Below are 24,980 nucleotides of genomic sequence, written 5' to 3' on the forward strand. Positions count from 1 at the left end.
CAAGCCTGAGCCAGACATTGGGCCAATGGGCGTGTCTTAAGAGGGAGGGCTCGAAAGTGGGCGTGGCCACAGTGGGCGTGACCTGTCCAGGGTTTGAGCACGAAGGGCATGGGGGGGGCGGGGCAAGCGGGAGGGCAGTTGGCAGGGGGGGCCGGCGGGTAACGGAGGGGCGTGGCCAAAAGGGGGTGGGGTTACCGTTGTGGGCGGGACTGCGCAGGCGCACTGCTCTGGTGGTGTTAAGCGGTTTCCCTCCCCCAACGGCGCGCCCGCGGTGGCCGGCGCGTCGTCTGCGGAGGCCGCGACCCCGCCTCGCCGCCCGCCCGCGTCTGCGTCGCCGTCCCCGCGCCCGCGCCCCGCCGTTGGGCCGCGCCGCGCCGGCATGTCGGGCCCGGGGCCGCGGGAGCCGCCGCCTGAGGCGGGCGCGACGGGCGGCGAGGCGGGCCCCGAGGGCGCGGGCGGCGGGGACGCGGCGCTGGGCGAGCCGGGACTGAGCTTCACGACCACCGACCTGAGTCTGGTGGAGATGACGGAAGTGGAGTACACGCAGCTGCAGCACATCCTCTACTCGCACATGGAGGCGGCGGACGGCGAGCTCGAGGCACGCCTGGGCTCCGCGCTGCTGGCCGGCCCGGGCGCGGGCTCGGGCGCGGCGGGCTCGCTGGCGCCGGCGCCGCCCGTGTACCCAGTGCTCTGCCCGCCGCTGGCGGCCGACGCGCCGTGCCTGGGCCACGTCGACTTCCAGGAGCTGCGCATGATGCTGCTGGGCGAGGCGGGCGCCGCGGAGAAGACGCCCGGCGGCGCGGACGGGACGCGGACGCGGACGGACGGCGCGGTCAAGGAGGGCGCGGGCGGCGCGGGGCCCGACGGAGCGCCCGAGGCCCGGGCCAAGCCCACCGTCCGCGTCCGCCTGGAGGACCGCTTCAACAGCATGCCAGCCGAGCCGCCTGCGCCTCGCGGTGCCGAGCCCGGCGAGTCGGGCGTGGCGCTCAACAAGTGCGTGCGGGGCGCGGGGTTCTCGGGGAGGAGGGGCCGGCTCTCAGAGCCGGTGCCGTCTGAGGGGTCATTCTGGGCGCCTGCAGGGTCTGGGTGGTACCTGGAAGGGGCTCCTGCAGGACCACCTCTTGGGTCTGGGTGGATACCTGGACGGGATCCACAGGGCTACTTGCCGTGGCTGCGTGGACACCAGCTTTCCCCAAAGATCTCTGGGCGGTTCAGTGCAAAGGGGCAGGCACTCTGGGTGCTAGAGAGGTCTTATGCCCGCCTGCTCTCACTTCACCTGAGGGTGATTCTGAAAGCTGCACACCATACGAGCGCTGAGTGACAATTCTAAGGAGTACCTTGGGGCTGCACTCCAAAAAGGAGAGGAAGAGTTCTGGGGACGGTTCCCTTTGCTCTTCTGTCTCCTTCCTGAGTACCATGGAAAGCTAGCTGCTCAGGCCTCCAGTGCAGACTTGGACCTGTGGAAGGGAAAGGCAGGAGTTGTAAGATTAAGCTGAAACTTGTGGCAGTTCCTGGCCCACTTAGTGCCCTTCCAGGTAATTGTTGAAGACACGGACTCAGCAGTTTTCCAATCACCCAGGCTCTGGCTGTCCTGGTCTTGCCCATCCTTGCCAGATTTGGAGGATGACAGAGATTGGTGTCAGGGAGTGCTGCAGGCAGGGAGGAAGCAAGTGAGCTCCACCACCACCGCTGGCCAGTGGATCATACTGGGCGTGTCCAGGACCGCTTGAGAAGCAGGGCGGAGTCTAGCGTAACCTGATAGTGGTGGAGTGGGTGATGGCAGTGTTTTGGGAGCCACTCCACCACCTATTCCTCAGGTTTCTGGGTTTTTCTTTTGTCTTGGCAGTTTGGTAACTCTTATTCGGCATCCATCTGAATTAATGAATGTTCCTCTTCACCAGCAACAAAACAAATGTACGACCTTAGTGAAAAATAAAACTGCTGCTGCCACTGCTGCTTTGCAGTTCACCTACCCGCTGTTTACAGGCGCCTGCCCCGCTGGCGGGAATGCCAGCCTTGCACAGACACAGGTAAAGCCTCTGTTTGCGCTGCATGCAGAGTTCATAGCTTAGTGTCATCCTGTCCCAGGATTTTTATTTTTAAATAGAACTGGTGACCTTTTTAAGGTTGAAATATTTGTATTGTTAAGAGTTATTAAGAAGCCTAGTGAAAGGGCTGGAGAGATGATTCAGTGGTTAAGAGTGTATTGGATCCTAGATTGGTTCTGCCTGTTACATCCAGCTTTAGGAGGGGATCCCTCTGGCATCCAGAACACCTACAGTCATGTGCACAACCCTCACATATACACAGAGAAAATCTTTAAAAAAAGAAAGTTTTTCAGAAGTCTGAGCATAATTAATTGAGTACAGTTTACTTGTTCTGTAAAGAGCCGACACAGCTACATGTATTGATAAAATTCCTGTTACTTGATGTTTTCCAGAGTTCTGGTAATTCATGTTCTATACTGGAAGCTGCCAAGCACCAGGATATTGGATTGCCTAGAGCATTTTCTTTCTGTTACCAGCAAGAGATTGAGTCCACCAAACAGACAGGTGGTAGTAGAAACAAAGCCTTGCCCGAGCAGGTTTGGATTAAGGTGGGAGGTAGGTGATAAATCAGGTGGTGGCTGTGTGTGTACGCTTGGCAGTCTGTAGCTGCAGAGTGTTTAGGCTTTGGTGGGCGCAGACAGGAGAGGCCCTTTCTGTACGCGTGTAGGAGGTCTTAGGGGCTTGCTCTATGCTGCCCACCTTCAGTTGTCTCCTCTGTGAACTTCATAGTTTACTCAAATTTGGACACTTTAAATCTGGGAGCTTTTTCTTAACCGTAAAATAACGACAGACACACAAGGTGCCGTAACCCTGTAAGTACTTTGTAGTTTATTTTATTTCATACTTTGTGGGTGATGATGGAGCCTAAAATCAGCTGAAAGCTCCAAAGAGATAGAAATAACACTGTCGTGGGGGTGGCAGGACTCAGCAGAGGCCACTGAGTGATCCGAGGTCTGGGGTAAAGAAGCTGCCATCAGCAGATTGCTTCCGTGATGGTCAGTGCAGCCTCTCCCTCCTTGGAAAAGGTTATCATTTTTAAAATTAATTTTATCTAGTTTTTTTTCCAATTTACTTATTCTTATTTTATATACATTGGTGTTTTGCCATGGGTGTTGGGTGCCCTGGAACTGGAGTTACAGACTGTTGTTAGCTGCCATGTGGTTGCTGGGAATTGAACCCAGGTCCTCTGGAAGAGTAGTCTTAACCACTGGGCCATCTCTCCAGCTCTAATTTTATTTAGTTTTTACACACCATTCCCAGTTCCTCAACCCTCCTTTCCTCCAACTCCCCCCACCCTCATCCATTCCTCAGAGAGGGTAAGACCTCTCCTGGAATGTCAACTAAGTCTGTCCCATCGCCTCATTGAGGCAGGACCAACGCTCCCACACCCTGAGACTGAGCAAAGTATCTCTCCATAGAGAATGGGTTCCACAACATCAGTTTATGCGTTAGAATTAGGTCCTGTTCCCACTGCCAGTGGCTCCACACACTGCCCATGCCATACCACTGTCACCTGCCTTCAGGGGCCTCGTTCTGTCCTGTGCAGGTCCCCAGTTGTCAGTCTGGAGTCAGTGATCTCCCCCTAGCTCGGGTCAGCTGACTCTGTAGTTTTCCCATCATGGTCTTGACCCCTTTGTTCATGTTATCCCTCCTCCCTCTCTTTGTACTCGGGAGCTCAGCCCAGTGCTTAGCTGTGGATCTCTGCATCTGCCTCCATCTGTTTCTGGAAGAGGACGCTAGCTTCTCTGGGGCTGTGGACTGTAGGCTGGGTATCCTTTGCTTTATGTCTGGTATCCACTTATGAGTGAGTACATATTTGTCTTTCTGGATCTGGGTTACCTCAGGATGACTTTTTTTTTTTCTTCTAGTTTCGTCCATTTGCCTGCAAATTTCAAGATGTCATTGTTTTTTTATTGCTGAGTAGTACTCCATTGTGTAAATGGACCACATTTTCTTCATCCATTCTTTGGTTGAGGGTCATCTAGTTTGTTTCCAGGTTTTGGCTATTATGAATAATGCTGCTATGAACGTTGTTGAGCACATGTTCATGTGGTGTGAATGTGTCTCCTTTGGGTATATGCCCAAAAGTGGTATTGCTGGGTCTTGAGGTAGATTGATTCCTAATTTTTTGAGAAATTGCCATACTAATTTCCACAGTGGCTGTACAAGTTTGCATTCCCACCAGGAATGGAGGAGTGTACCCTTTAGTCTACATCCACTCTAGCATGAGCTGTCTGTTTGTGATTCTTCTGTTGAGACTTCTGTTTAGATCTCTACCCCATTTTTTAATTGGATTATTTGGAAGTTTGATGTATCTGGTTTCTTGAGTTCTTTATATATTTTGGAGATCAGTTCTCTGTCTGATGTGGGGTTAGTGAAGGTCTTTTTCCATTCTGTAGGCTGCCATTTTGTCCTATGACTATGTCTTTTGCCTTACAGAAGCATCTCAGTTTCAGGAGGTCCTGCTTATTAACTGTTGCTCTCAGTGTCTGTATTATTGGTGTTATAATCAGGAAGTGGTCTTCTGCGCCAATGCGTTCAAGGGTACTTCCCACTCTTGTCTGTGAGGTTTAGTGTGGATGGATTTATGTTGATGTCTTTGATCCATTTGTACTTGAGTTTTGTGCATGGCGATAAATATGGATCTATTCGCATTCTTCTACATGTTGACATCCAGTTACATCAGTACCATTTGTTGAAGTTGCTTTCTTTTTTCCATTTTATATTTTTAGCTTCTTTGTCAAAAAATCAGGTGTTCATAGGTGTGTGGGTTAATGTCAGGGTCTTCAATTTGATTCCATTGGTCCACCTGTCTGTTTTTATGCCAATACAAGCTGTTTTCATTACTGTAGCTTTATAATATGCTTGAAGTCAGGGATGGTGACCTTCACGTGTTCCTTAATTGCACAGGGTTGTTTTGGCTATCGTGAGTTTTTTGTTTCTTCATATGAAATTTAGTGTTGTTCTTTAGAGGTTTGTGAAGAATTGTGCTGGGATTTTGATGTGTATTGCATTGAATCTGAAGATTGATTTTGGTAAGATTGCCATTTTTTTTCGAGACAGGGTTTCTCTGTAACTTTGGAGCCTGTCCTGGAACTAACTCTTGTAGACCAGGCTGGCCTCGAACTCACAGAGATCCGCCTGCCTCTGCCTCCCTATTTTTAATTTTTTAATGCTGGGATTAAAGGCATGTGCCACCACCGCCTGGTAAGGTTGCCATTTTTACTTGCCTATCCATGAGCATGGGAGATCTTTCCATTTTCTGATATCCTCTTCAGCTTTGTTCTTCAAAGACTTAAAGTTCTTGTCATACAGGTCTTTCACTTGTTTGGTTAGAGTTATCCCAAAATATTTTATGTTGTTTGTGGCTATCGAGAAGGATGATGTTTCTCTGATTTCAGCCCATTTATCATCTGTATATAGGAGAGTTACTGATTTTTTTTTTTTTTAGTTAATCTTGTATCCTGCCACATCACTGAAGGTGTTTATCAGCTGTAGGAGATCCTGGTAGAATTTTTGGGTCACTTATGAATACTATCATATCATCATCAGCAAATAGCCGAAGTTTGACTTCTTCCTTTCCAAATTGTATCCTCTTGATCTCCTTTTGTTGTACTATTGCTCTAGCTAGGACTCTGACTACTATATTGAATACATATGGAATACAAGGATGGACAGCCTTGTCTTGTTCCCGATTTTAGTGGAATTGCTTTGAATTTCTCTCCATTTAGTTTGATGTTGGCTTGCTGTATATTGCCTTTATTATGTTTAGGAATGGTTTTTGTATCCTTGATCTCTCTAAGACCTTTACCATGAAGGGGTGTTGGATTTTGTGAAAGCCTTTTTAGCATCTAATGAAATGACCATGTGGTTTTTTTTCTTTCAGTTTGTTTATATGGTGTGTTACATTGATGAATTTTCGTATGTTGAACCATCCCTGCGTCTCTGGAATGAAGCCTACTCCATCAGGGTAGATGATTTTTCTGATGTGTTCTTGGGTTCAATTTGCCAGTATTTTATTGAATATTTTTGCATCAATGTTCATGAGGGAGACTGGTCTGTAATTCTCTTTCTTAGTTGCACCTTTGTGTGGTTTGGGTATTAGGGTAACTGTAGCCTCGAAAAAAGAATTTGGTAGTGTTCCTTCTGTTTCTATGATGTGGAACAATTTGAGGAGTATCGGTATTAGCTCTTCTTTGAAATTCTGGTAGAATTCTGCACTGAAACCATCTGACCCTGCCCCCCCCCCCTTTTTTTTTTTTTTTGGTTGGGAGGCTTTTGGTGATTGTTTCTATTTCTTTATGTGTTATAGATCTATTTAATCTGTTTATCTGGTCTTGATTTAATTTTGGTATGTGGTACTTATCCAGAAAATTAACCATTTCCCTAAAATTTTCTAATTTTGTTTAGTACAGATTTTTGAAATATGACCTGACGACTCTGAATTTCCTCAGTGTCTGTTGTCATGTCGTTCCTTTCTGATTTTGTTATAGTTTTATATTTGCTCTCTGCCTTTTGGTTAGTTTGGATAAAGGTTTGTCAGCCTTGTTGATTTTCTCAAAGAACCAGCTCTTTGTCTCATTGATTCTTTGCATTGTTTTCTTTGTTTCTATTTTCTTGATTTCAGCCCTCAATTTTATTCTTTCCTGACTACTTCTTTTTGTTCTAGAGCTTTCAGGTGTTCTGTTAATTCACTAGTGTGGGATTTTTATGTAGGCATTTAGTACTGTGAACTTTCCTCTTAGCACTGCTTTCATTGTGTCCCATAAGTTTGGGTATGTTGTGCAATCATTTCCATTAAATTTTTGGAAGACTTTATTATTTCTTCCTTGACACAGTGGTGATTTAGTTGAGCTTTGTTTAATTTCCATGTGTTTGTGGGCTTTCTGAAATTAGTGTTGCTGTTGAATTTTAACTTTAAGCCGTGGTAATCCGATAAGATATATGGGGTTATTCCAATTTTTTTGTATGTGTTGAGGTTTGCTCTGTTACTGAGTACGTGGTCCATTTTTGAGATGGTTCCATGATGTGCTGAGAAGAAGGTATGTTCTTTTGTTTGGATGGAATGTTCTATAGATATCTGTTAAGTCCGTTTGAGTCATAACATATGTTAGTTCCCTTATTGTTAAGTTTCTGTCTGGCAGTCCTGTCCAGTGGTGAGAATGGGGTGTTGAAGTCTCCCACCATTAGTATGTGGGGTTTAATGTGTGATTTAAGTTTTAGAATTTTTTTACAAATATGGGTATGCTTGTATTAGGGGCATAGATGTTTAGAATTGAGATTCCTTCTTGATGGATTTTTCCTGTAATGAATATAAAATGTCCTTCTTTATATATTTTGATTTTAGCTTGAAGTCTGTTTTCTTAGATATTAGGATAGCTATACCAGCTTATTTCTTAGGTCCATATGATTGGAAAATTTTTTCCCAACCCTTTACTCTGAGGTGATGTCTGTCTTTGAGGTTGAGGTGTGTTTCTTGTATGCAGCAGTAGGATGGTTTCTGTTTTGTATCCAATCTGTTAGCCTGTGTATTTTTCTAGGCGAATTGAGTCCATTTATATTAAGGGATATTAATGATCAGTGATTTTAGTTCCTGTTATTTTTATTTATTTTTTTTAAATTATATTTATTTATTATGTATACAACATTCTGTCTGTGTGTATGCCTGCAGGCCAGAAGAGGGCACCAAACCCCATTATAGATGGTTGTGAGCCACCATGTGGTTGCTGGGAATTGAACTCAGGACCTTTGGAAGAGCAGGCAATGCTCTTAACCTCTGAGCCATCTCTCCAGCCCTGTTATTTTTATTTTTGTGGTGGTGCTGCCATTGTGTGTGCTTTTCCCTTCTTTGGGATTTGCTGCTATGAGATCATCTATTGCCTATGTTTTTTTTGTGGATGTAGCTGACTTTCTTGGGTTGGAGTTTTCCTTCTAGTACTTTCTGTAGGGCTGGATATGTGGCTAGGTATTGGTTAAGTCTGGTTGTGTCATGGAATATCTTTTTTCTCCATCTATGGTGATTGAAAGTTTTGCTGGATATAGTATAGTCTGGGCTAGCATTTGTAGTCTCTTAGTGTTTGCATAACGCCTGTCCAGGACCTTCTGGCTTTCATTGTTTCCATTGAGAAACTGAGTGTAATTCTGATAGGTCTGTCTTTATATGTTACTTGGCCTTTTTCCTTTGCAACTTTTAAGATTCTTTCTTTATTCTATTTGTTGTTGAGTGTTTTGATTATTAAGTGGCAAGGGGACTTTTTCGGCTCATTCTCTTTGGTGTTCTGTAAGCTTCTTGTACTTTCATAGGCATGTCCTTCTTTAGGTTGGGAAAGTTTTCTTCTATGATTTTGTTGAATATATTTTCTGTGCCTTTGAGTTGGATTTCTCTCTCATGTAGCCCTATTATTCTTAGGTTTGGTCTTTTCATAGTGTCCCAGATTTCCTGACTGGCTTTTGTTAAGGATTTGTTGGATTTAACATTTTATTTGACCGATGAATCTATTTCCTCTATCTTATCTTCAATGCCTGAGATTCTCTCTTCTATCTCTTGGATTCTGTTGTTTATGCTTGCATTTGTGGTTCCTGATTGTGTACCCAAATTTTCCATTTCCAGACTTCTATCGGGTTGTGTTTTCTTCATTGCCTCTATTTCAGTCTTCAAGTCTTGAACTGTTTCCTTCACCTGTTTAATTGCTTTTTCTTGATTTTCTTTAAGGGATTTGTTGATTTCTTCCAATTTTTTTGTGTTTTCTTACACTTTAAGGGAATTTTTCATTTCCTCTTTAAGGGCCTTAATTATCTTGATACAGTTATTTTTAAGGTTGTTTTCTTCTGCGTCTTCTGTGTTGAGGTGTTCAGGTCTTGCTGTTGTAGAGCCACTCGTGTCTGGTGGTGCCGTATTGCTCTTTATGTTGTTGAGTGTATTCTTACCTTGTTATCTACCCATCTCTTGCTCCAACTGGTGTAGGTGAAGCCTGTGCTTCAGAAGGTCCCTCTTCCTCCAATTGGTGTTGTTGGGGGCTGTGGCTCCATTGAACCCTCCTTCCGGTGCAGACAGAGCAGAGCCTTCAGCGATCATTTCTCTAGGTGCACACAGGCCCAAAACTCTGGTGGTTGCTCCTTGAGATGCAGGTGGAGGTGGGGCTGAGGTTCTGGTGATTGCTTCTCTAGATGTAGGTGGGGCTGAGGTTCTGGTGGCCACTGCAGTGGCGGGGTATGTCATATTGAGAATGGCAGTGGATGCTGGCTGGGAAACAGGTGCCCTTTTCCGGAGGAACGTCTTAGGATAGCTTCTGTAACCACTGCTGGAAGCTGCTGCTGCTGCTGCTGCTGCTGAGGCAGGATGAGGTGAACACTGCTGCCTCCTCTCAGCCCTCAGCCCTGTTGTCAGTACCTTTATGTAAAAGCTCTCCTACATAAAGGGTGAACGCTAAGATGGGCCTGTGTCCACTGCTCAGGCTAAGGAAGAAAGCACCAGAACTTCTGAATTCCTTCCTCTGTCTCTCTTAAGTGTTGTCCAGAATTGGTGTCAAGGACGGTTGACTTTTTGTGACAAGTGGGAGAACACTTCACCGGCCCACTCTTTTGTCTGATTGAAGTTGACGTATTTCTGTACTGTGTGTACAATGTGTGCACAATAAAGTACAAAATCTATGATTTTTTTCTTTGCTTTTTTGTGGAATCACTTTTAACATGAAAAAATTTAACTGAACCACTTAAGTTTTATTGTCACATGTGGTAAAGTATCGATTTTCATATTAGAATTTTATACTCATTAGAATGGATATGAAGAAAAAATATTTTCATTCTAAATTCTAGAAAAAGAAAACAATGTCTTAGTTTCTCTATTCATGGGTAGTAACAACTGTTGATTAAAAGGGAGGAGTGGGATGTGTAGTTCAGTGAGGGTCGGTGCTAGAGGACTTGAGGCCCCAGCTCCCTTTAGCTCCATGACAAAGAGGGAGCAGCTGACCTAGTCGTGTTGGTTGCACGGCACTCGGAAGGGGTGGGGTGGTTTGGTTTGGTTTGTGGGTTGGCTTTTTTGTTGTTGTTTGGGACAGGGTTTCTCTGTATCCCTGGCTGTCCTGGAACTCACTCTGTAGGCCAGGCTGGTCTTGAATTCAGAGATGCACCTGCCTCTGCTGGGATTAAAGGCGTGCGCCACTAACCACCCAGTTAGAGGGGTAATTTAACTGTTGTGCTGTAGGACTAGAGCTCACTGCTTAGTGCCCAGAGTCTCTGTCGTCACAGCTCCTTGCTTCTTTAATTCCTACTTGATGGTGTTGGAAGCTTGGATTGAAATGCAAAACATGCCTATGCATGGGTGAGTGCACAGGCGCGCACAGTCAAAAGAGAAAAGAAAAATAACCCGTAGTGATGCGCACCTTAGTCCCAGCACTTAGGACGGTCAGAAATTCACAGATGTCCTCAACTACATTGTGAGTTAAGGCAGTACTGGGTTTCCTAGGGGGAAAAAAAGCACCCAACAAAGATATTCCACATTAATGGGAATGAGTTAAGAATAAAAACTAGACAGGCGGGGCTGGAGAGATGGCTCAGAGGTTAAGAGCATTGCCTGCTCTTCCAAAGGTACTGAGTTCAATTCCCAGCAACCACATGGTGGCTCACAACCTTCTGTAATGGGTCTGGTGCCCTCTTCTGGCCTGCAGACACACACACAGACAGAATATTGTATACATAATAAATAAATAAATATTTAAAAAAAAAAACTAGACAGGCGGTGGTGGCTCACACCTTAATCCCAGCACTTGGGAGGCAGAGGCAGGTGGATCTCTGTGAGTTCAAGCCTGGCCAGGTCTACAGAGTGAGCTCCAGGACAAGCTCCAAAGCTACAGAGAAACCTTGTTTTGAAAAACAAGAATAAAAATACTAAATGACGGCTTTTTTCTTCTTTTGCAAAGAAGAAGCGCTATGTAAACAAGCAATCAATAAGAGGAATCGGAGTAGAATCCGCCAGTTGGACACAAGTGTGGAGCGAAGAGCCCTTGGAGAGATTCAGAATGTGGGCGACGGTTCTACAGCTTCACAGGGTACCTGGCAGTCTTCTGAGTCCTCACAGTCAAACCTGGGGGAGCAGACGCAAAGCGGACCCCAGGGAGGAAGGTCTCAGCGTCGGGAGAGGCATAACCGAATGGAAAGAGATAGAAGGTAATAGAGTGATGGACCATGGGCTCCACCCATACCCATGCAGTTGTCGTAGGTGTGCTGGCTCTTTGTATGATAGTTCACCCTCTCTCTGGAGACTTAGGAGTCCTCAAGACTCAGTGATCTCTGGTGGACTCATGCTCTGACTGACTGCAGTGGCGGGGTACAAGGCAAAATGACCCAAGGTGTGTGGGAAGACCTAGGGAGCACAGTCCCCAGTGTCTTCTCCCAGAAGGGTACATAGGACCTCCTAATTGATGACTCCAGTGTTGTGTCCTCAGGGCACCAACAAGGTGCCACCAAACAGAGGGCTCATCAGAGGCTCAGAGACTGTGTTGGTGCCCATCACATGACTGTTTATCAGGCACACTCTAAATACCAGGCTCCCATTGTGAGCCATGTTGCTTGCAGAGTTGAGGTTCTGTGGGCTATTATTCACCAATCTCCCCAAGTCCAAGTTCCCAGACACTAGAAGGTCACTTGTCAGCAGGTCCTTAAGGAGAGTATTGGGTCTTCAGGTTAACTGCATAGTAGGTAACATCTTAGGCTTCTGTTCTATTTGGGGAAGCCATGTATAGTGGCATACATTTGTGGTTGCGGTATTCAGGAGGCTGAGATAGGAGGATTGCTTCCAGTTGAGGACAGTCTGGGATATACAGTGAATTATAGATTAGTCTTGAATAGCAAGAACCTACATCTGAGGGAGAGAGAGAGAGAGAGAGAGAGAGAGAGAGAGAGAGAGGAGAAGAACAGGAAGAAAAAGAAAAAACAATGTTGGGAAAGAGGTTAAACTTACTGAAATGAGTTTGCCTGTGGATTTTATAATGTTTTCCGCTCAGGAATAATAGTTTTTAATGAAATAGTATTGTGTATTGAAGTTCTATTATTTAATAAGCCAAGGTGATTTATTGCTTTTTAGAGGGATGTGTTAAAACTAAATAGATATCTATCTTCCTTCCTTCCTTTTTTTTTAGGCCAGGCTGACCTCAAACTCATGGAGATCTGTCTACCTCTGCTTCCCAAGTGCTGGGATTTCTTCTTCATTTATCAAAAAAAAAAAAATTATGTCTTTTCATTACTTGTGTGCTTGTGGATGCCAGAAGAAGGCATTGGGTTCTAAGCCTAGAGTTACAGATGGTTGTGAGCCACCATGCAGATGCTGGGAACTGAATCTATGTTCTCTGGAAGAGCAGCTAGCCACTGACTGAGCCTTCTCTCCAGCTGTGTTATTCTTTGTTTATGAGTATTTTGCTTAAGTGTGTGCTTGGTGACTGCTGTGTCAGAAGATCCCTGGAATTGGAGTTACAGATGGTTGGGAGCCACCATGTGGGTTTGGGTTATTGAATTTGGGTTTTCAGCAAGAGCAAAACATGCTTTTGGGGGGGGGGGTGCTGGAGAGATGGCTCAGAGATTAAGAGCATTGCCTGCTCTTGCCAAGGTCCTGAGTTCAATTCCCAGCAACCACATGGTGGCTCACAACCATCTGTAGTGAGGTCTGGTGCCCTCTTCTGGCCTGCAGGCATACACACAGACAGAATATTGTATACATAATAAATAAATTTTTAAAAATCATTAAAAAAACACGCTTTTTACTACTGGGACATCTCTCCAGCCCCATTGCATTCTCTCTCTCTCTCTCTCTCTCTCTCTCTCTCTCTCTCTCTCTCTCTCTCTCTCTCTCTCTCTCTCGTTTGGTTTTGGTTTTTCAAGACAGGGTTTTTCTGTAGCTTTGGAGCCTGTCCTGGAACTTGCTCTGTAGGTCAGGCTGGCCTTGAACTCACAGAGATCTGCTTATTTCTCCTGAATGCTGGGATTAAAGGCATTCTCTTTTTTTGAGGCAGGGTTTCCCTCTGTAGCCCAGACATTTTCTTATACTTGTACACAGGTCATGGTGTACCTGAGGGACTTGTTTAGTCTACTGTGAATTGTAAATGGAGTACTGCTCACCTGATGTGTGTTTAATGAGACGTATGGGATTGCTGCTCTGTGGAATTCTCGATACCTCCTAGTTTAATGGCTTCCAATGAATTCTGTGCTTCTTGAGTTTCTCACTTATAGGATACGGTTGCTACCTACAGCACAGACTTGAGTCATAACTACTTGAGCTGATAGGGAAGGAGTTTAGACTCTCAACTAGAAATTAGAGCACATGCAGAAAGCACTAGCTTCCATTTGACTTTAGGTGTGGGTGTGAAGATGTATGGAGTGTGCCGTGCCATGAAACTGTGTCAGCACAGTGAGGGCTTTGCTTATGCTGGATATAATGTGTAAAGCTTAAAACAGGTGTGCTTAATTCTTTCAAGAAGATTTTTTTTTCAGTGCTGGTGATGGAATAATAGGCAAGCACTTTACCTCTGAGCGTCATCCCCAGCCCTAGCCCTAAATTCTCTAAAAACGGACAAGTTTGTTTTTATGAGACAGGGTCTCATTACACAGCCCAGACTGACCTCAAATTTATGATAATTCTACCTCAGTCTCTGAGGTGCTTTATTAGAGGTGTGTCTCATCACACCCCTCTCAGTCTGAAAGCTATGCTTGTGCCTGAGCACGTATTTCTGTATGTCGAAAGCAAGTCATGATTCCTAAATAACAGTTTGGGGTTGGCTCTGGAGTTCAGTGCCCAGCACTGCAGGAAAAAGAGAAAACAATGAACAACAACAACAACAAAATACTTGCCCAGAAATTTTGTTCTTGAGTTCAGGGATTTGCAGCTATCCCTGGTATGGAGAGCCGACCCATGAGAAGTAAATAGAGAAGGTGTAGGGATCTAGAGACTGCTGGGCCACTACAGGTTCTCTGGTGGCCATGGGCAGCAATGGCCTCTGTAGACAGGCACTCAGTGTCAAAGTGCCCACTAGCTTACCTGAGGCTTCCAGGTGGGACACACCTCCTAGCTTTCAAGGGCAGCTCTGTGTATTCCGCTTTCTTTGATGAGCAACTCTGTTGCTCCTGCACTTCTCCAGCCGTCCTGTGTGATTACTGTGGGTTTTGACTGCAGGCGCAGAATCCGCATTTGCTGTGATGAGCTGAATCTTTTAGTTCCGTTCTGCAATGCGGAGACAGATAAAGCAACAACCCTTCAGTGGACCACAGCGTTCCTGAAGTACATTCAGGAAAGACATGGGGATTCTCTTAAAAAGGTGAGTATTCATGAAGTAGACTTCAGTGTTCCTAAATTGTGCTCAGTGAAGATGGGCATCTTCTTGATGTAGTGACTGAAAAGGGGGCAGAAACTTGAGAATTTTCTGTTGTAGTTGTCAGTGTTGCCTCTGGTCCCTTCTTTTTAGACTACTCTGGGTATCCTGGACTCTGAGGTCAGATATGAAGTCCAGTATGAAGGGAGTTCTGCCTGTTGATGTCACTTACTAAAGTCATAGTCACAGCCCAGATTTGTTTACAAAATATGGATGACTGTCAAGTATCAATTGTCAGATACCAAATTGAGTACTTGTTATGTTCAGTATATTGTGTTGGGTCTGAATGGCATTCAGGACATGGTATTTTCCTCTCATTACCTGGTAGGGATAGCAGGTATAGTTCAGTGGTCAGGTACAAGCCTAGTGTTTGTTAAGACTTGGGGAGGGGAGAAAATGAAAGCTTTGAAAGAAATTAAAGTAATAGCAAAAATTGAGGTGGGGGTACAAGAAGTAGATAATGCCAAATCAATAGTCTGGACTTCCGCCTTCAGGTGGGTTGAAAGGCAAATTATTAGATTTCTGTGGTGTGTGTAAACATTGTAGGCTGAGCCTTTGATGCTCACACACTTCCTGTTCCTTGGGGACTGCTGGCACTTTGTTCCTTTCTTTCTACACGTGGACTGTAGTAGCTGGCCAGTCCTCTTGGTTCTGCAAGGGCTGATGCTTGGTTTGGGAGTTGTCTTAGTCCTGGGATGGACTGGTGGAAGAAAGGGAACAATTGTGGGTGGGTTCTGTGCTGGGCTTGGGAGACTCCTGTGCTAGGTTTTGACCTCAGAATTCTGGTGGTCACACCATAGGTTTTGACCTCAGAATTCTGGTGGTCACATCTATGTATGGCCTTTGTCCTTGAGGGATAGTGAAGTCCTAGTGTATTAGGGTTCTCTCTAGGAATAGAACTGAAAGAATGAAAGGGAGATTTATTAGAATGACTTACAGGCTGTCTTAGGGTTTTTATGTCTGTGAAGAGATACCATGACCACATAACTCTTATAAGGAAAACATTTGAGGGCGCTCACTTACAGTTTCAGAGGTTCAGTTCATTATCGTCATGGCAGGGAGCATGACGGCATGCAGGTAGATGTGGTGCTGGAGGAATAGTGGAGAGTCCGTATCTTGCAGGCAGCAGGAAAATCAACTGCCTGTCATACTTAGGGAAGCTTGAGTAAGAGACCTCTAAGCCCACTCCCACAGTGACATACTGCCTCCAACAAGGCCACACCTCCTAATAGTGCTACTCCCTTTGGGGGCCATTTTCTTTCAAACCACCATACAGGCTGTGGTCCAGCTAATCCAACAATAGCTGTCTACCAATGGAAGACAGAATCTTCCAAGAATCTTCAGTACATGCTGGACTCCTGAAGAAATAGACTCTAATGTCAGGGAAGAAATGGAATTGCCAGCAACAGCGAGCAGGCAAAGAGAGCACACTTTCTTCTTTCATGTCCTTTCTGTAAACTGCCAGCAGGCAGTGTGACCCACATTAAAGGTGGATCTTCCCACCTCAAAAGATACAGATTCAAAGTGGGTTTAGTTAAAAAAAAAAAATCCCTCACAGGTGCTTGGGTTTTAGTTAATTCCAAATGTAGTCAGGTTGACAACCAAGAATAGCCACCACAGATCCTCCTCTTGTCAGCTTGACACACAATCATATCTCGTTGTGTCATGCTTAATTTCCAAATGAAAACAACCAGGTCATAATTACACCTAACATGATATAACTATTCCCAAGTATAATTGCAAGTGCATCATATATTTAACCAGGTCATAATTATGCCTAGCCTGATATAATTTATCCTCATATAACCACAAATGCATTATAAATTTAGAATAAGTGGCAATGTTCCTTGAGGGACATCCTTTTAGTATTTCAAATATGATAGCAACGGTTTTTCGAGACAGGGTTTCTCTGTGTAGCTTTGAAGCCTGTCCTGGAACTCCCTATGTAGACCAGGTTGGTTTTGAACTCATAGAGATCCACCTGCCTTTGCTTTCCAAGTGCTGGGATTAAAGGCATGTGCCACCACCACCCAACACCTTTTTTTTTCCAATTGTGTGAGCTTCCCTATTAGACCTAGATTCTTCACTCATAGGGCCCATATCAATCAACTCAGCCTGATCCAGTTTCATGTTCCTCCCACCATTATTCCACACCCTTAGAACCCATTTCCCCATATCCCCAGATATCCCCAGACTTATGCTTGAATGAACTAGGAAACTCACTAGTAGGAAGCTTTAGTAGTCTAGGGTACCTTTTCATGGACCACACTCTCTACCTCCCCACTAAGGGCCTTTAGCCTTCAGTCTGGTTATAGGTCTAGAGACACCTATTGGTGGGCCCTGGGGGACATCAGTATTATCTTGTCTGGCATTTCCTTCAGAAAAAGTTACTGCTGGTTTAGCAGACAATGAAGGATTAATTTCCTTAGTCAAAGGTGGAAAAGGCAATATGTCTCAGGGTGGGGGTCTATGTTCATCTTCTGCAGAGGGTGGAGAAACTACTTCCTCAAATGAGATAAACCCTTGAGAATCTGAAGGCTCAGAGTTCTCAGCTTCAATAGGGTCCCCCCACAAATCCCCATTCCAAGTTACAGGATTCCATTCTTTACCACTTAATGCCCTCTAAACACTGACACTGTCTGAGGCTGGGATTTGATTTTCTCTGAAATTCAGCCACATCTTTAGTTCTGTGACTGCTAGAGAAGATTCCCTTCTGGGCACCTTAGAAACCTGTAGCTGTTTATGCACGTCTGGAGCAGGTCAGTTCTCTCGCTGAGTTCCTTGTCTCTCACCATATTCTGAGATGCTAGCAGTTGGCTAATTTTGTCACAGCTCATTCTTTTTCTTTGTCAGTTTATCCAGAGATGCTAGGAACAACCAACCACCATCATCAATTTCCTTATTTTCCACAAATCTGTTACCTCTCCCAGTTGGTGAATCAGGATAATCAAATGTATTTGTCTCAAGTTTGCAAAATAAGTCCCATGATGGGCTTTCAGTACTCTCCAAATTTCCAGAAGAGGCTTCAGTAACTGTAGGTGTTGACAAATCAGAAAACATATTCCAGATTTCCAGATACTTTAAAAATTCATTCTTATACTTCTGTTGCTCTAGGACCACTTTTGACATCAAAATCTGTAATAGGGTTTTCTAGAGGCACAGAACTGATAGAATGAGTCTACACGCACACGCGCGCGCGCACACACACACACACACACACACACACACACACAAGCTATAAAGGGAATGTATTAGAATGGCCTACCGTCTGTGGTCCAGCTAGTCCAACAATAGCTGTCTACCAGCGGAGGGTCCAAGAATCCAGTAGTTGTTCAGTCCATGAGGTCTCAGCTGGTCTCCAGCACACACTGAAATCCCAACAAGTAGGCTGTAATGCCCGTGAAGAATGGACTTGTCAGCAAGGGTCAGAGCCAGCAGGCGAAGAGATGAAGCTTCCTTCTTCAGTGTCCTTTGTATAGGCTGCCAGCAGAGGTGTGGTCTAGGTTAAAGGTGTACCTTCTCCCCACAAAAGATCCAGATTAAAAGTGGGACTTCCAATACTGAATGATTTAAGAAAAAAAAAAATCCTTCACAAGTATACCCAGCTGCTTTGATTTAGTTAATTACAGATGTAGTCAAGTTGACAATCAAGAATAACCATCACAGGAGCTGGAGAGATGGCTCAGCGGTTAAGAGCACTGGCTGTTCAATTCTGAGTTCAATTCTCAGCAACCAGATGGTGGCTCACAACCATCTGTAATGAGACCTGGTGCCCTCTTTTGACCTGCAGGCAGAACGCTGTATACATAATAAATAAATAAATCTTAAAAAAAAAAAAAAAGCCGTCACACCTGGGTACTGATTTTGGACCCATGTTCTGTGGAGCCCAATGTGCTGGGGAATGGGTTCAGGTGGTACAGCAAACCTGGAACCTTGGCAAGGGCCTTGTGAGAGCCTGCCAAGGACCCAGTCACCCTGGACTGGACCTTGTCATCTTTATCTTTGTCCCTTTCTAGCACCTGTGTCTGAGTGGCGTTTCCATTGGTGTAATGCAGCACTGTGGACTGTCTCTAAGTGCACCTGGAGTGACTTAGAGCACTGCTGTTTAATTGGATCGTTATGGTTGCTGGTAACATTGTTTGCTAGAATAGGCCACTGGTCTGTCTTAAAATAAAGCTTTACTATTTGTTAAAAAGATTTAGTCTTTGCCTCTGTGTACCTATTTGTGGTGAATTATCGATATAGTCCAGTTCAAAAAAGTATTTAAAATTTTTGAAATAAAATTTTAGAATATACTAAAAAGATGAGGCTTTTAAAACTAAATTTTTTTCTTTTCTTTTTGAGGTTATAATACCCCCTTTTGAGGTTATCATTTCCCCCTTACCTTTCCTTCTAAACTCTCCTATATATCCCTCCTTGCTCTCTTTCAAATTCATGGCCTCTTTTATTTGTGTGTGTATAATATATATGTTTCTAAGTATATAACTTGCTTAATCTTTATAATGTTATTTATATATATGTTTTCAGGGCTGGCCATTTGGTATTGGATAACCAATTGATGTCCTTTTCCCTGGGGAGACTATTACATTTCTAGGCTCTTTTTGAAATTCTGTCTCACTGAATTTATAAATGATTTCTGGGCCAGATTGTTGGGCTATCATTGGCCTAAACATATTCAGGTTTGATTATTTCAATAGTAACTTTCCCCCTCTTATTTGTATGTATATTCTTGTTCTTTAGGATTGATTAATGAGATTTTAAATGTCAGTCCTCCCCCAATTTTGTTAGTACCCATTTCATTCAGATCCGTCCTAACGTAACAGGCTCCTGGTGAAGGTGACTCCCAGGGAGAAAGGAAACAGCAGATAGTGAGTGGCAGTCAGACTCTGCGTAGAACAGAAGCCCCTCGAGGGCCAGTGGACTGCAGAGCAGCGTGGATTTGAGTCAGAATGTAGAGGCTGGGAGCTGCAGTCCCACAGATTGTCAAGTGGAGGTGTCACACACATATGACTGAGGCGAGCAGTGTCCCCAGCCTCACTGCAGGGTCTGGAGGGGGCACACGATTGTCTGCCCAGAGTGCAGTGGTTATGGGACCTTCCTAAGAATCAGAACCCTGAATGGACTTTGGCTGGGAGATACATGGTCAGAGCACATTTCATATTTGTTACTTGCTATTGAGGAGGCTGCAGCTATAGCCCTGGAAACAGACTCAGTCAGAAGGCAGTGGAGGGAATGGCCCCAACTCAGCATTGCTGTGGTGTACTGATGTGGGGGCACAGTGGGAAGGTGCAGGGATGGCTCACAGCCCATCTTTGGCAGGGCATGCTGAGCTTTCGGGTCTGGCAGAAGAGAGTATGATATAGGTAGATGACCATTACATAGCAGTGTTCTAACCAGATGTGTTGAACCAGGATACATGTGTGGCCATTACCTAACCTCTCAGCTGATATGCTAGTACTTCATCCATGCACACATTTAATTAAAAAATATGTAGGAGTGTTTTGCCTGTATGTATGTCTGTGAACCATGTGTGAGCATGGTGCCCATGGAGACCAAGAGAGAGAATTGGATACCTGGAACTGGAGTTAATATGTTTGGGAACAGCAATATTGGTACTGGGAATTGAACCTGGGTCCTGGAAGAACAGCCAGTGCTCTTAACCACTGAGCCTCCTCCCCACCTCCCCGAGAGACAATTATAGGTTTGTATCTTCCTCTAGAAAGATTTCTATATAGGCTCCAAAAAACTGATCTCTACCCATGTCATCCCCACAAAGCTGGTGGCAGTGTCTTAAATTTCTGTAAAGAATTCTTTTAAGTTTTTCAAGACAGGGTTTCTCTGTGTAGCCCTGGCTGTCCTGGAACTTACTCTGTAGATCAGGCTGACTTCAAACTCAGAGATTGCCTGCCTCTGCCTCACAAGTGCTGGGTTTCATGTTGCATCTCCTGACTTGGAGTTTTGTTTTGTTTATCCTGTTCCTCCCTCTCACCTCACTATCCAGCCATGGCTCATAAACTGATTCCGCCGTGCCCTTCAGACCAAGCAACTAAAATCTCACCCCACCCGCCCTATTTAAGTAGCATTGAGGTTTGAAGAGATCTGGCCAGTGGTCTGTGGAATGTCCCCTTCTTGATTTGGGTTATTGATGATGATTTTTTAATTATAAAGTAATTTCAGGCATAGATATCATAAGAACCAATCTAGACTTGCTCAGTGTCCCAGGTTGCTTATGTCTGAATGATTTGGTAGTGAATTACAGATGCCATTTTATACCTTAGTTCTCCAGTGTTTGCTTTTTGTGCATTGTCTTAGATAAGCAAACATGTCAAGATTAGCGTGTGGAACATGGGTGGGCACTTTTACCTAGAACAATTAATGTCTACACATTTCTCCTTGTCCCAGTAATGCCCATCTCCACAGCTATTTCCCTGGTTGGAACCCAGTCCAGGGTCACTGGTAACATTTTATTATGGTGTGAGAGGCTATTAGGGATTTGTGGCTGTGGATTTCAGCAAGGTGCTCAAGGCTGCAGAGCCCCACTGCCATTCCATGCTCATCTGCTTTGCCTTCCTTTTGTTACCAAGGGAGGGGTCCTCTTTGCTATGAAGTCGTACCTTCACTTGAATACTCCCAGACCCTGTCCTGGACGTATAGGTCTCGGCCCCAGGCCTTCTCCCCTAATTTAATGAAAACTGCTGTTATTTCTCCTGGTGTTAGGGAACTCCTTGGTTTTGTTGTCCCCTGCTAGCTCTGCCCTGTTATTTGTCTTCCTTATTGCTAACTCGGAGACCATATGAGTTCTCTGAAGTCCACCCTCTTCTCAGGTCTCAGGTCTCCTCCCAGAAGCCTTTAATTGCTGCCCTCACAGTGTTCAGCCAGAGAGGGGTTTGGGGACCCTGGAAAAATCCCTTGGCTTTCTGCACTGGCTTCTAGGACATCACCCTCCTGGGGTCTACTCCTCTGAGTCTTTTTTTCAGCTTCTTAATTATGGGGTTCCCCTGGCTCAGTGTAGGAGCCTAGAGCTAAGCAGCTGAGGCAGGTGAAGTATCTGCCCTTTGCTATGCAGTGTTCACTGTTTAGACAGTGGTGCGCCTTCCTGAGTCCAGAACCCTCCATCATCCTTTCTAACCTAGACTCAGCCTTTTGCTCTCAGGGTAGAGAAGATGCCCCTTGCAGAGACTGCGCTCAGTCATTTTGAGTACCATCTTCCATGCAGAGGTTCTGAGGCCCTCATGGCAAAACTCTTGGGGATCTGTGCCTGCCACTGATAGCTGCAGCCCTTGGCCTACCAGTACTGCAGTGTCCCATGCTGATATGCATACCAGAGCTGTATTGTATACATGATGGAGAATGTGATCCATTAAACTGCATCCTTTATGCTGTCATCCAAGTACAGCCCATACCAGGTAGGTGTCATTCATGCAGCCTGTGGGGTGGACCTGCCTGGTGCCCTGGGAAGCTGAATCCTCTCTACCACTGACTTCACCTGACACCGGGGTTCAGTGTGGAGCTGATACAACAGGCAGTAAACACAGCTTCCCAGAGAAGACTGCCACTAGCCCTAGATGGGCTCTGCAGTGCGGATGACAAACCCAACAGCTAGAGGTTTTGCTGAGGCTGATGTAGGTCCATTTGCTACAGCATAGCCTATGTTCAGGGGCCTCAAGGTTGGAACTTGTAGCTTGATGACTGCAAGTTTCTAAATGTCCTCATAAGAGCATGGTTGGCACAGGTGGAGGAGTAGGAAGCCAAGAGGTAGATTGGCTTCTCATACTCTGATTCCAGGGAAGCTGCTGTTGTGGAGGCTCTTTCCCCCCTTAGAACATGCCACCAGAAGTACCTGTCAGCCCCCCAGCAAGTACCTATGACTTGTGTGTCACTGAGTGGTCAAAACTGTGCAATGCTCTGTTCTAAAAATAAAGTGTCTTGCACAAAATAACTGTATTCCTTTTTCTGTTCTATGCTTGCCTTGCCCATTGGCTATTCTGGGCCCCTCCTTGTTGAGGGCCATGCTCCAGCTTCCTTGATTATTCTGTATGCATTAGTATTTTTTGGTCATGTTTACTTTTTTTTTAAAGATTTATTTATTATGTATACAACATTCTGCCTCGATGTATGCCTGCACGCCAGAGGAGGGCGCCAGATCTCAGTACAGATGGTTGTGAGCCACCATGTGGTTGCTGGGAATTGAACTCAGGACCTCCGGAAGAACAGCCAGTGCTCTTAACCTCTGAGCCATCTCTCCAGCCCCTCATGTTTACTTTTTATTAATTGAATACCCATACTTCCTCTGTCCTCAAATTAAAATTTTATGTCTCTCAGTCTCTTCCTAATGAGTGCATTTAAAACAAATATTTTTTTCTTTGTATTAGGATTAGGAAACAAGTCCTCATAGCTCATGTAGCTAGCCCAGGCTGGCCTCAGAGTCTGTGTAGCTCAGGTTGACCTTGAACTTCTGGTCTTCCTGCCTTTCCTCCTCAAGTGCCCAGTGTATGCTGGGGATTGAACCCAAGGCATGAGTACCCTCTCAGGTCTCCCAGAAGCATTTAGTTGCTGCTCCCATACTGCTCAGCCAGAGATGGGTCCATGTGGGCCCTCAAGACATCCCTTGGCTTTCTGCACTGGGATCTAGGACATCACCCTCCTGGGACCAAGGATGTGACTCATTGGTAGAGTACTTGCAAGGTCCTTGGTTTGATTTCCAGTGCTGCAAAACAAAAAAACAGTGAGGTACCACTTCAATATCAATCAGGAAAACAAAACAAAAAATGAAAATAGCCAGAGTTAGGGAAAGATCTGGAGAAATTTTAACACTTGTGTGTGCCCTGATGGTGAAATACGAGGTGGTGTAGCCACTGGAGAACAGTATGGTAGTTCTCAGAACATTCTCAGAATTACCATATGACCCAGCAATTCCACAAAACTAGCATCAAGCTGACATTTGGCTGAGCAGTCCCAGTGCTCATCAGAGAATGGACAAGCAGAGTGTTTTGTGGACACACAGCAATGTTCAACATTCTGGCACCTGCTTGACAAGCTGAGTGAGATAAGCCAGTCACCAATGTGAGGTCCCTGAATAGATCAAACTCAAAGATGGAAACTTACTGGAGTGTGTCAGAGCAGGCAGTGGGATCCCATGGTTAATGAGGACAGAATTGCTCTTTGGAATGATGAGAGACATTTGGAAGAAGCTTCTGGTGACAGACACAGTATTTGATGTCATGGAATTGTAAGCTTGCAAGTGATGAAAACACCAAGTTTTACATATTTACCAAAGCAGGGACACACAAATTTGGATTTATGAATATAGAACTATATATTTTTTAATTTCTAAACATGAACAAAAACAATAGAACAGTGAAGGCCCTGAGCCTCGTCTCCTCCCACTTTAGTGAATTAGAGCACTTCCAGCTGTTTGCTTTCATTTGTAGACAGCCATCCCAATGTCTGTCTCTGCATTCACAGGTCTCTATGCTTTTGTATATTTGAAATGAAAACCAAATACTGGTCCCTTTCCTCTCAAGGTCACTTATCTTGTAGGAATTCCCACATTCTGAATCCCACATAATTCTCACAAATTATGGAAATGGTTAACTACTTGTTTCCTGCATCTTCTAGACTAGCCTTCCTGAGCGGCTCTCTCTCTCTCACAATGCTTGGCCATCAGACTTGGTAGCTATCTGGTGACATTGATACCAACTCCGTGTTTAGGGGGCCAGCATTGTCTAGACTTTAGTCCTATGGCCTTTTACAGGGCAGGAAAAGCTGGGTGAATAAGCAGAGACTAGCCACCTGCAGGGAGTTGCTCTTGGTCTCACTGTGTGCAGAGCAACCTCAGGGACTGTGCCAAATCCTTGACTAACCAAGGATCCCCACCATTGCATGTGAAGGGACAGCACTGACCTGGACATTTAACAAATGATGAAAATGGTATATTTTATGTTTTTTTAACCATAAAAATGCCATTTTTGGCACACACACTCAGACACTGAGAATTTTTTTTGGAAATCTAAAAAAAAAAAAATACAGTATTACTGATACTGGGATTTTTTTCCCCTGTTTTCTCACATACCTTGTACTTTGAGAAACCACATGGCTCCTAATTTCAGCCTCTTGTGCTTTTGAAACTAGCAGCATTCACATCTTTGAACTCAGTGCATTAATGATCACTTCTTGACTTTAGGAATTTGAGAGCGTGTTTTGCGGTAAGACTGGCAGAAGGCTAAAGCTGACCAGACCGGAATCCCTGGTGACCTGCCCTGCACAGGGCAGTCTGCAGAGCAGCCCCGCCATGGAGATCAAGTGACTGGACTGACCCAGGACCTGGGAGAGAACTGCCATTCTTTCGGCATCGTACACGTGCCTGCCATCCCAGAGCTCAGCTCTGAGTCCTCGAGAGGGATGAGGCTCCAGTTGGTGGGACTCGAGTAAGGACTTTGAGAGCACATTTTATGAAAGTATTATCTAAACAAAATACCCACTATGCCTGGATGAACATTTGAGGATGAAGACATCTTGATAATTAGTAATTTTTCAATTACCTTTCCAACACCATCATGTGTTCTTAACATGATAA

At 44.9% G+C, this 24,980-nt stretch overlaps 1 protein-coding gene across 2 annotated transcripts; it reads left to right on the plus strand.

The window, feature by feature from the left end:
* Positions 1-379: 379 nt before the first annotated feature.
* Positions 380-24,710, plus strand: Tcfl5 (transcription factor like 5). 2 transcript variants are annotated; one of them, XM_038332246.1, is made up of 6 exons: positions 380-993; positions 1,847-2,030; positions 2,441-2,603; positions 10,967-11,213; positions 14,209-14,350; positions 24,588-24,710. In XM_038332246.1, the coding sequence occupies exons 1-6, from the start codon at positions 380-382 to the stop codon at positions 24,708-24,710; spliced, it is 1,473 nt and encodes a 490-aa protein (XP_038188174.1). The 2 variants fall into 2 exon arrangements, with proteins under 2 accessions (XP_038188174.1, XP_038188176.1); XM_038332248.1 differs by having other exon boundaries at positions 10,970-11,213.
* Positions 24,711-24,980: the final 270 nt, after the last annotated feature.

The sequence above is a fragment of the Arvicola amphibius genome, chromosome 5 (assembly GCF_903992535.2).
Source record: "Arvicola amphibius chromosome 5, mArvAmp1.2, whole genome shotgun sequence".
Taxonomy (NCBI): domain Eukaryota; kingdom Metazoa; phylum Chordata; class Mammalia; order Rodentia; family Cricetidae; genus Arvicola; species Arvicola amphibius.